This window comes from Labeo rohita, chromosome 17 (assembly GCF_022985175.1).
Source record: "Labeo rohita strain BAU-BD-2019 chromosome 17, IGBB_LRoh.1.0, whole genome shotgun sequence".
Lineage (NCBI taxonomy): Eukaryota > Metazoa > Chordata > Actinopteri > Cypriniformes > Cyprinidae > Labeo > Labeo rohita.
The window spans coordinates 32,025,286-32,037,789 of NC_066885.1; the positions used below are offsets into that span (position 1 = coordinate 32,025,286).

The 12,504-nt window shown below is 35.7% G+C and overlaps 1 protein-coding gene across 1 annotated transcript; it reads left to right on the top strand.

Annotated features, from left to right (window-relative positions):
* Positions 1–704: 704 nt before the first annotated feature.
* Positions 705–11,579, top strand: tmem30aa (transmembrane protein 30Aa). Its single transcript, XM_051133247.1, has 7 exons — positions 705–1,176; positions 1,335–1,454; positions 5,918–6,025; positions 6,317–6,404; positions 7,504–7,650; positions 9,294–9,506; positions 10,568–11,579. Exons 1-7 carry the CDS (start codon positions 928–930, stop codon positions 10,759–10,761), a joined length of 1,119 nt encoding a protein of 372 aa, XP_050989204.1. The 5' UTR covers positions 705–927; the 3' UTR covers positions 10,762–11,579.
* The last annotated feature ends 925 nt before the right edge of the window (positions 11,580–12,504 follow it).

Below are 12,504 nucleotides of genomic sequence, written 5' to 3' on the forward strand. Positions count from 1 at the left end.
CACTAACAGGTGCTGTGATGAAGAGATAATCAGTGTTATTACTGTCAGTGGTCATAATATTATGCCTGAACAGTGTATATATATACATAGTTTGGTCGAACTGTGAAGGCTACTGAATATAGGTAAGGTCCATAAATTGTAAGCAATTCTAATCATGCTGATCCTAGTTGTTTCAAATCATGTAAACAAGTTCATGAATCTTTAAATCAAATGTCTTTCAATTATCACCATCATTCCCTTAAAAAGTGTATGAGGTATTAAAGAAATTACAATTTACAAATATAAATTACTATGTAGCACCCAAAAAGCCAGCAGAGGGTACATGTGAAGTACTACAGTTGTAAAATGTTCTTACTCCTCTGTAATTTTCTGTGTAATTATACAGCAGTAGGCTATGTTAAAAAAAAGGAACATTTAAAAGATGAAAAAGAAGAATTAGGGAGAATCAAATTATGAATGATTTTTTTTTTTTTTAGTATTGTGTGAGTAATATGTAATCAGTACAAAAGTAACTGTAATCCCTGATTACAATTATTTTAAGATGTAATATAATCTAATTACATACATTTTATTTTTGGACGTAATCCGAATTATATGTAAACGGTTAGCTGCTAATGCTGATTTGAAACTTTATATCTGGACAAGACGATTATTGCAGAAATGACGCGTTGGGGGAGGGGTGTCGTTTGTTGACGTCATGACGTCGCTTTCAGTCTACTGGCTGCTGTACTTCCTTGTTTACCGTCTTGTCCATGGCCAACAGAGCTACCGAAATAATCAGTATTGGTGTTAATGGCGCTGTCATAATGCGGTAAACACAAGCGATAGCAGCGAAATAATACTCACAACTGTAAATCAAGGCGACATATTTGAAGTTGTTGTGTATTGTGCTCGCTATCCGCGCGGCTTCAGGAGGATTAAAGAGCGATGATGGCGTCCAGCTATAACGCGAAGGATGAGGATGGCCATCATCCGGGATCGGTGGGCTCCGGCGGCCCGGGCGCCGTCAAGAGCAAGAAGCCCGATAACACGGCATTTAAACAGCAACGTTTGCCCGCCTGGCAGCCCATTCTGACCGCGGGCACCGTCCTGCCTGCCTTCTTCATGATCGGACTCATCTTCATCCCCATCGGCATCGGACTCCTCGTCACCTCTAACAACATCAAAGAGTTTGAGGTACGTACCGTCACCATAGCAACATCATATTACGTTAATGTGCGTGTTATGCACTGATCTGTAATAGATATATACATTATGTATATCAGTGGTGTCATCATGTATAGATGATGGCATGATGTTTTGTGGTACTGTAACTCGTGTCGGTTCTGTTGTAGATCGACTACACTGGTGTTGACATGTTCAGTCCGTGTTTCAACTGCTCGCAGAACTACAGCTGGAACAGCACTAGTGCATGTACCTGCTCTGTGCCCTTCACCCTAGACCAGCCTTTTGAGGTAAATTACCCTTTTCCTCATTGTCAGACATTCAACAAGCACACTAGAAAGAATTTCAGTACAAATCTTATGACTAGATGAAGAACCCAGTTAGACTGGTAACTAAAAGATCAAAACTGAATGTCTGGTGACCACCTGAGCAGCACTAACAGCAACCAAAAACCATTTTTTTCTGTGATATTGGTAGACTCGTTCAAATAAACAGAGATGGCAAAAGTAAACACACCCTTCACTTAAATAGAAGTACAGATACTCATGTTTAAAAATACTCTTGTAAAAGTAGAAGTACTGACTACACTTTTTTACTCAAGTTAAAGTAAAGAAGTATGAGCTCTGACATGTACTTAATCAAAAGTACCCATTACTACTACCTGTTTTAGTGTCATACTAATAACTGGACCTCACATCGTATTGACACAATACAAAATAACGTATATTTAAAATTTTGTTAGCTAATGAATGTATCAAGGCTGAACAACCACTATGTAGAACAGGGTGGAACTCATTTCCATTTTCCTTTTCAGTCTCTTCATTTTCCATGATATCTCTCTGCATCTCACTGTGTGTGTTTATTTTTTTCCACTAATTTTCTTGTACCTGTCCCTTTTCCCATCAGCCATCTATGAACAGAAATGTCTCCACCTTCTTGCAAAACAACTACCTCATTGTATTTGGTTTGCAATAACATAAGTTTATTTTAGGTCAACTTAAAGGATCACATTATGACCATGTATTGTTTTGTCTTAAAATTACTTAAATACTGTAGATTTAATAAAAATATGTTTTCTGTATTGCCTAAATGTCAAAATTAGTACAATAATAATTACATCATGACAATATGTTTACAGAAAAAATTCTAACACTGAACGTTATTGCATTATTCATATTAGTCATATTAGCCAAAATTAACCATGTTTTTTTTTTTTATTTATTTACAGATTAATTTACTACAAATTTCATCCTTCAATACTTAAGTTCAGTAACAAAGTATTTGTACTTAGTTACTTCCCATCTCTGCAAATAAACTGTGATCTTCATGTTCTTTAGCAGTGTTTCTTTAACTTCATTTCTACTGCCATAAGTGATGGCAAGCCATCCTTTTTCATGAATACAAAAGCAGCCTTAAACCACTTCCTCCACTGTGCTTTACAGTTGAGATTAGGTTCCTATTTTTTATGCAGTGTGTGGTTTTTGTCACTATTAATTTAAACTTCCACTACTGTTCAAGTTGAGGGGTAAGTTCTTTTTTTTTTTTTTTTATTTCTTTTTTTTTTTTTTTATAATTTTTTTGTAAGTCTCTTATGTTCACCAAGTCTGGATTTATTTTATTTTATTATTAGAAACAGTAATATTGGGAATAATATTACAATTTAAAAAATGTTTTCTGTGTGCGTTATATGCAGCATTTTATTCCTGTAATGCAATGCTGAATTTTCAGCATCATTACGCTAGTCTTCAGTGTCCTTTAGAAGTCATTCTAATATGCTGATTTACTGCTCAAGACACATTTATTATTAGTATGAATGTTGAAAACAGTTTTTGCTGATTCAATTTTTATGAAATCCTTAAGTTTTCAGGATTCTTTTATGAATAGAAAGTTTAAAAGAATTATATATATTTTTTTTTGTAATATTATAAATGTCCTTACTGTCACTTTTGATCAACTTAATGCATCATTGCTAAATTTAAGTACTGATTTCCTTCCAAAACTCATACTAACCCCAAACTTTTTAACTTGTGTAACTTTTAATGTGGTGAAATATTTAATTTGGCATTAATGAAAATCAGTTTGGTATTGCTTGTTTAGCCAAAATAACATTAAAAATATATCTTCCCAAAAATGTTTGAGCTGTAAAAAGATGTGAAACTTTTGTATTGTTGCACAGTGGATTGTGAAAATTACACAGTACTTTATTTGATATGCAAAACCCTCATTTCAATGCAAAAATAAAACAATTACAAATAAAAAAATAAAAAAAATAGAAATGACAGTATGCTTTAATGTATGTTTCATTCCTGTTTTTTTCCACACTTCGTCTTGTGATATGCCCTGAGGTCATCACAGACCAACTTGGAGTCTGTTTTGGGCATTTCTTGTCTATACTGTTAAAACAGAGGCGGCTCTTTATGGTTGGATATATTTAGGGGCCAAGCACCAGAGGTGCGGTGGCACCTATTGTATCCGTTGGCGTTATTATTATTCCGCTTCTTCTTCTTCTTCTTCCTCTTCCGCCGCAAGTCTATGGCAGCCCATAGAACCGCTTGCTGGAAAGTTGTATAATTTTGCACACTGATAGAGGACAGTCCCAACATTAACCATAGCAAGTTTGGAGTCTCTAACTCAAACTCTCTAGCGCCACCACTTGTCCAAACTTTCAAAAGATTTATGCTAATAACGTTTGAACCGTAAGGCACACAACAAAATTTTTTTTTTCCTCTGATTCCTTGGCTTATGCCGAGTGGAATGGACACCAAAATTCAAAAATCGTAAGGTTTAGTTTTTTCGCTATTCTCAATTGTTCGTAAAACCTACTTTTTCGAACTCGTCCTAGGCCGTTGCACCGATTGTCACAAAAATTGATCCAGATCATCTTCAGACCACGCTGGCAAAAAGTTATGGAATTCAAGTCGATTCGTCCAGCCGTTCACGAATAACACGCGAAAGAATTCTACGAAAAGCTAGCAAAAATCAATGTGAGGCTATATCTCCGTAATAGTTTGTCATATTGACACCAAACTTGGTGTGTCTTATAACAAGCATGACCTGAGCCTACCTGCAGTGTTTCGGTGCAGTGCCCCCTAGTGGTCAGGAGTCTGAATGATTTGTCCAAAAATCACAAAACTGGTCTCTTTAGATTCGGTGTGTCATACCGAGTCGAACCATATCCAATTTTCCCATGTCAGCCATTTTGGGTGTCGGCCATTTTGAATTTAGCTTTAAAATGCTGTATCTTGAGAACGGATTAGCGTATCGTTTCGACATTAATTACAAAAATGTTTGGCACCATGCCCTGAATGTACATAAAAATTTTGGGGCCAGCGCCACCTTGTGGTCAAAAGTTATAACGAAATTTCAAAAAATGCTAATAACTTTTGCGTACATTAGCCTATTGAAATGAAACTGATTTTGATAGATTCCTTCGGTCATGCTGAAAACACCGATACCAATTTTGCCAATTTTGGCTGAACTTCCTGTCCGCCATTTTGATTCATGTTGAAAACCTACTTTTTCGAACTCCTCCTAGACCGTTAGTCCAATTTTCACCAAATTTGACTCAGATCATCTTCCGACCATGCTAGCAAAAAGTTATGGATTTTGTGTCGATACACGAAACCGTTTTCGTTTAGTGCATCAACGAATTTACTGGAAAGATGCCAAATTGCATCCGAGTCTGTATCTCTGCAAAGCTTTGACATATTGACACCAAATTTTATATGTGTTATTGTCACCACACTCTGACCAAGCCACATCAATTTGGTAACAGTGCCACCTATGGGTCAGAAGTAATACGCCATTCACTAAACATTAATAATGAAATTTACAAAAATGCTAATAACTTCTGTTTACATTAGCCTATTGGAATGAAACTGATGCCAATAGATTCCTTGGGTCAAGTCGAGAACATTGATACCCATTATGCCGAAATTGGCCAAACTTCCTGTCCGCCATTTTGATTAATGTATAAAACCTACTTTTTCGAACTCCTCCCAGACTGTTAGTCCAATCTTCACCAAATTTGACTCAGATCATCTTCAGACTATGCTGGCAAAAAGTTATGAATTTCGTGTCGATATACAAAACCGTTTTCGTTTAGCGCATCAACAAATTTGCTGGAAAGATGCCAAACTACATCTGAGGCTGTATCTCTGCAAAGCTTTGACATAATGACGGCAAACTTTGTGTGTGTCATTGTCATTTCACACAGAACACGTCACATCAATTTGAAAACAGCACCACCTGTTGGTCAAAAGTGATAAGCCATTAAATTTTATTACGATTGGTTGTATTTATGATTTTTCAGCCATTTCAACTGATATTATCCTAAAATGGCTTAAGTTACTCACTGTTGTAGTCGGTCTGCTGCTCCTTGCCGTGCTTAACTCCTCATTCTGCCTCTTTTGTGCTTGGCCCCGCAATTGCTGCTTGCAGCTATATTTATCTGTAGTTCCATTAAGCTGCAATATTTACTTGGCCGGTGGACAGTTTATTGGGCAAATAAATAGTCTAAAGTTGCATTAGATCTCATGTATTATGCATTAGCATTTTAGAGGAGAGCTTATTGATCATGCTTTTAAGTAGGTTAAAATAGAGTTCTTTCCCACTCAAAAGTTAACAGGTTTCAGATCAATAATGTATGCACTGGCTGTGAACTTGCATCTATAAATAATAGAAATAGCCCTAGGACAAACATTTTGTGCCTTGTCACTGGATATTTTTTATGCTTATGTATTTTCTTTTTTAGAGTAATGTTTTTATGTACTATGGACTCTCCAACTTCTATCAAAACCATAGACGTTACGTCAAATCAAGAGATGACAGCCAGCTGAATGGAGATAAAAGCTCTTTACTGGTGAGTGGTTTGAGGTAGTGCCTTTGAGTAACATTATGAAAAACATGAGTAAAATTAAAACTTTTAAATATTGTTTATTTTGTTGTGTTTAAAGACTGATGGTGAACGTTATAAATATTTTTTTTTATAAAAAAGTTCCAATATTTAATGCCTTCATTTGCTTTCAGTTTCATTTAGAAGTTTTAATTTTTGTTCTAGCCTTGATGCCAATAATAATTTGTGAGAAACTTTCATGGAATAAAAGCATAGAATGTCATGTAGTTTTCAAGTGTTTAAGTCTTTGTTCTGCAGAACCCGAGTAAAGAGTGTGAACCTTATCGAACGAGTGATAAGAAGCCCATTGCTCCCTGTGGTGCCATTGCTAACAGTCTCTTCAATGGTAAGACAAATACTAACGCTTGTTGCCGGGTTCACTTGTAGAGTTTTCACACTGACATTAGATGTGTCCTATCTATCTAGTGTACAAATATCTACTTGCGGTGCGTTTAGGAGAGAATCTCAATGCGTAGCTGTTCAATGAAGGAATGATCTTGCGACACGACTGGTTGCATACATGTTGTACTGTTTACAACAGAGGAAAAGGGATGCTGTACACAATCTGGGCCACACAGAACAATATTTACTACAAATATTTAGTCAGAGTTCGACATAAATGAGGAGATGCATTTTTGAGCAGCGCTTTTAGAGGTGCGCGTATTGTGTGAACAGGTATGATTCTCTCTTGAACGTGCTTTGAAGAGCTATTCAGGAAATATTTTGTAAATAAAGACTCACATGGCTATATAACATTTGGACGAAACCACTGAAGTCACATGGGTTACTTTACAATGAATTTATGGCCTTTTTGGAGCTTGAAGGTTTTATAATTACCATAAACTCCACGGTTAATCAAAATAAAACAGAACTCCATCTCTGTATCTGCTCCGAGTTTTGGTCGCGTTAAAGTACATTTGGAAACGCAGCAAGCGCCAACTATGTTCCCAGACTTTTATTGTGAAATCAGTTGTAAAATAAAAAAAAAAAGGAAAGAAAGAAAAGAAATCAGTTATAAACCAGCTGCTGTCAACAAAAAGAGAAGCATTTCAGCATTTTTCTGTCAAAATCAATAAATATCATTCTGACAACCATAAATATTAGTATTGTAGTTTTACAGTTAAATAAAATTTGAGCCAAATCGTGCAGCCCTAGAAGCACAGCAAACCTGGAATTTTAAATTGGAGTTTTATCTGAAAAATATATAGTTTAGCCAATGGAATTCAGCTTGTTTGAGAGTTTAATACAAATGTATATCAGATATGAGTTGTATCAAAAGATTGAATTTGTGCATTAAACTTGCTGTGTAAAACTAACATGTACGATGTGAATGCCGTAGTCAGTTAATATGGGCCTCAAAATAAATACTCACTGCTTACACAAGCTATGTGAAACAGACCTAAGGTCGTTCTGACTGCTCTCTGTAATTTATTTCATAATTGTAGATACTTTGGAGCTGTTTTATATCCAACCAAACGGAAGCAGAATAGCTATTGATATGGTGAAGACGGGCATTGCTTGGTGGACTGACAAGCATGTGAAGTTCAGAAACCCAGGAGGAAACAACAACAACCTCTCCCATGTGTTCAGAGGTACATAAGGCTTAACCCTGTAAAGCCTACTGTATCATATTTGGTACATAAATTTCTTAAGCCTATAAATGATCAACATGATTAAAACCTTGCTGAAAAACGCAATCTACTACATACCTTCTGTCGTCTGATAGTTTAGACTTTTTTATTGAGTAAAAGGTCTTTTAGTATAATTATACAAATGTCCACCTTCAGCTCGTGCTTTACATGTCTTTTAGCTGTGAAATCCTTACTGATTTTTATAAAGTAAACACAATAACTTTGATTTTGTTGGTAATATCTCAAAATGAACATTTACTGGACTGAAGCAGCTTAGCGTAACTTGATTATCCAGACATAGTTTTTCAAAAAAAAAAATCATGTGAGTCTCAAATCTGATCAGCAGGCTTTTGAGAAATGTTTATTTGTTCATCTTTCAGTCATCATTGTAATGCATTGCATTACATGTATTGATTGTCAATCTAAGCATCTTATTAAAGGAGAAGTTCACTTCCAGAACAAAAATTTACAGATAATTTACTCACCCCCTTGTCATCTATTCAGGAATTATCTTCATGTAATGGACTTCAATGGTGCCCCCAAGTTTGAACTTCCAAAATGTAGTTTAAATGCGGCTTCAAATGGCTCTAAACGATCCCAGCCAAGGAAGAAGGGTCTTATCTAGCGAAACAATCAGTCATTTTCGAAACAAATTGACAATTTATATACTTTTTTTTAACTGCAAACGCTCGTCATGTGTAATTCTGCATGACCTCTGTTTTTTTCCAGTTCAATACGGTCAATACAGTTAGGGTATGTTGAAAAACTCCCATCTCCTTTTGTTCCCCAACTTTAAAATTGTCCTACGTCACTGCAGAAGTACAGACCCAGTGTTTACAAAGTCAGCATGCAAAGGCGATCAAATGTCCTTTACAAAAAAGTTTAACGTCAATTTTGACGTTAAAGTAGAAAACGAGACAAGAGTTTTTCGACATACCCTAACTGTACTGACCCGGATTACAGGTACTATGCATGCGCATCACAGAGACAAGACAAGACGAGCATTTGAGGTTAAAAAGTATATAAATTGTCAGTTTGTTTCGAAAATGATAAATCCTTTTGCTAGATAAGACACTTCTTCCTTGGCTGGGATTGTTTAGAGCCATTTGAAGCTGCATTTAAACTGCATTTAAACAAGTCCACTATATGGAGAAAATTCCTGACATGTTTTCCTCAAGAAACATAATTTCTTATTGAGTGAAGAAAGAAAGACATGAACATCTTGGATGACAAAGGGGTGAGTAAATTATCTGTACATTTTTGTTCTGGAAGTGAATTTCTCCTTTAAGACATACAATAGGGAGATAAAGAGTGATGACTGATGTTTTTTTAATCATTTAATGTAAGTGTCTGCTATACTGTTATGAAGATCTTATTGATTTACATTACAAGCTATCAGAATTTCAGAAAAAACTTACTTTTTGGCCTAAATTTGATTCAGTTGCATAATTCTGCTCAATTTGAGTCTCTGAATAAAATTAAGGTGTTTTTTTTTCTCCTTCATTATGAGCTCCATATTCTCACTTTATCATACTATATGAGCCAAAAAAGCCTGGTGTATTACATATGGTATTATTGCTAACTTTTGTTATTTGTGATCACAGAGACAAGTAAACCTGTAAACTGGCGCAAACCCGTTTATGAGCTGGACCCGTCTGATCCTGATAACAACGGTTTCATCAATGAGGATTTCATTGTGTGGATGAGAACTGCTGCTCTCCCCACTTTCAGAAAACTCTACCGCATCATTCAGAAGAAGAAGGACAACATGACCCCAACCTTACCGCCTGGAAACTACAGCCTCGAAGTGATCTACAGTATCCTTGAGAAATCTGCATAATGCATTGCCAAAAAGAAGACTTAAAAAAATGAAAATTTTGTCATCATTTACTCACTCTCATTAGGGCCTGAGCCCAAAGGGGCGAATTTTCAAAATGCTTTAAATTCAGCATCTTCATTTTACTCTATTTGCTTCAAACTTCATCAGAATAATGTCAAAACACGGCCGATGAGAATCTGTAAAGCGGTCGTTGATACATTAAAGGCTGTTGCTATGGCATGGATTTTTGAAAAAATATAGCTGTGAATTAATGAATACTACTCCTACAAAAAACATTGAATTCACACCAGACTTTATCAACATGATGCCAACATACTGAAAATGGTAAATTGCGACCAGATTTGTGATATCTTGAACGCTTTTGACATGGTGATTTATTAAAGTAAAAAAGATAACTGTAATTTTCTTATATCTTTAAAGTGCAGCATCCAAACTCTTTAAAACTTTTTACATACATAGAACTTCTCATTCTGAGGAAATATGCTGAGATTCACAAAAATCCTCTGTGAATAAAAGTAAAAAGTCTCTGCATGTCCTAATGGCCATGGATTCCAGCATGTGTGCCAATTTTCAAGAGTTTTTGAGCATGTTAAGGCCCCTAAAAACCCCAGAAGGTTTTCAGTTTTCCTAATTCTACCTGCGCTGCAATTGCGCTGACGGCTCGGGCCCATCATCGTCCGTCATCGCTATATTGTTGTTCTTGAACCTGTATGAATTTCTTTCTTCTGTCAAACACAAAAAAATATATTTTTAAGAATGTGATTATCTGGTCCCCATTGACTTCCACGGCATGGAAAAAAAATACCGTGTTAGTCAGTGGGGCATTCTGTTTGTCATTCTTCAAAATATCTTATTTTGTGTTTGACAGAAGAAAGAAATGAATACATGTTTAGAACAACATGAGGGTGAGTAACTGGTGAATTTTTATTTTTGCATAAACTATTCCTTCAAGTGTAAACATTTAAAAACTGTTTGTTTGAAATGGAAACAATGTCGGTTGAAATAAAATGACAAGATTCTTTAACGACGTGAACCCAGATTACCCTGTGCGCAGCTTCGATGGCCGCAAGCGCATGATCCTCAGCACGATTTCCTGGATGGGAGGGAAGAACCCTTTCCTGGGCATTGCCTACATCACAGTAGGATCCGTGTGTTTCTTCCTGGGAGTGGTGCTACTGATCATCCACCATAAATACGGCAACCGCAACAACAATGCTGACATTCCCAATTAACTAAGTAATTATCAGCACACCACAGTCTGTACACTGACATGAGATTACAGTCCGACTGTAGTATCTCGTGCTCCTGTACACACACAGGTGCCCAGAAGGACTACTTGCAAACTTATTGTGTATGCACTGGCAGTTTTCAATGATCTGTTTTAAGCATTTATTTCATCCATACCAAAGCTGTATATTTTATGATCTTTTCACATGAAGTATTTTAGAGTAACTGGATGATGGGTAGTTATACAGTACGACTGTATTTAAATGATACCTACCACAAAAAAAGTCCAGGTCATATTTTGTCCCATAATAATAAAATAGAATAAAAAATAATATATATATATATATATAAGCATACAGCATACAGACAGTAAAGCACTTTGTACTGACGTATATATAGTGCAAAATAAGAATTTTCATTTGATTTTGAGGTAAAAAATGTTTTTGTTGGACTTGAGATTCATCCATTTGGGTATTATTGCTGATGGTATGACACAATCACAACAGTCATGGATTTAATTTTTTTTTTTTAAGAATAAGAATGCAATATTTCTGATGGTTTGACACATGCATATCAGCAAGGATTGTGTTACTGTATTGAAATGCTAAACTGTGAGCATCTAGATATGCTTGAAGCTAATGTGTTCATTTATTATTTTCTTAGTTACTGCTTTGAAAAACTTGTTCTGTGCAATGTGTATTTAAAAAGGATATGTGTGTGTTTTCCAACTGATAAGAAATCCTTTATCCCGCTCATCTGTTGTTGAGTCATGTCATTTGCTCAAGAGTTGTGTGATAATAAACAACAAATGCATGAGTGCTGAGATGTGCTGTGGTGCTTTAAGGACTTACACCTGCCTCAGCACTAGAGATAAAGTGGATACAAATGAGCTGACAAATGGTGTCTGGCCTTTAGTTCACTGCAGGATAGATGGGAGTTTACTGGAAATGTTTTCTTTTTCCTCCTAGAAAACCCTTGATTTTCCACTGAAATGTAGTTTACACACCTGTCACTACTACTATTTTTAGAGTATCTCTAACTGCTCCTAATGTTGTACTACCCAAAAACTGTGGAAGGAACGACAAGGCAGATGTGGAGATGTTGGGTCTTGGGAACTTATTTTGTATTCAATCCATTGTTTTATAATTATACCTGGATGGGCCTAATGTGTCTATTTCTCATCTTTCATACAGCCTTTTTTGTGTGTTTGTAGTTTGATTTTAGGTGTAACCTCCTCAAATTCTTAAACCTTTCTGTTATGAGAGTATATACTAATATTTATCTCCTCTTTCACTGACATCAATCTTTACCAACACCAGTGCTGATCATAACTACCACAATTCATTCATACCATACTCCTAAATTTGCATTTTTTTGCTATATATAGTATAGTATTTGCTCCATATCCCAAACCTAGGAAATGTGTGCTATCAGGAGGAACACTTTTTAAAAACTGTTGTAACTTATTTATTTGTTTATTTGGTAGCCCTAGTGTAAAATACATTTGTGAAATGTATTCTTTCTATTTATATAGACAAAATGTATGCTGTTTAACATTAACACACACACGAATGAAACAGAAATCTCCCTATGGACCCATGAGTCATTAACTCTCAAGTATCCTTTGGGACAAATTTGGGCAAAATCATTTTTGTTGTGTGTGTGTGTGTGTTTTAAAACACCTTAATCTGAGCAGTATAAGACTTGGCTACTTTTCCTAAGTTTGCCACCTGAACACACACACAAAA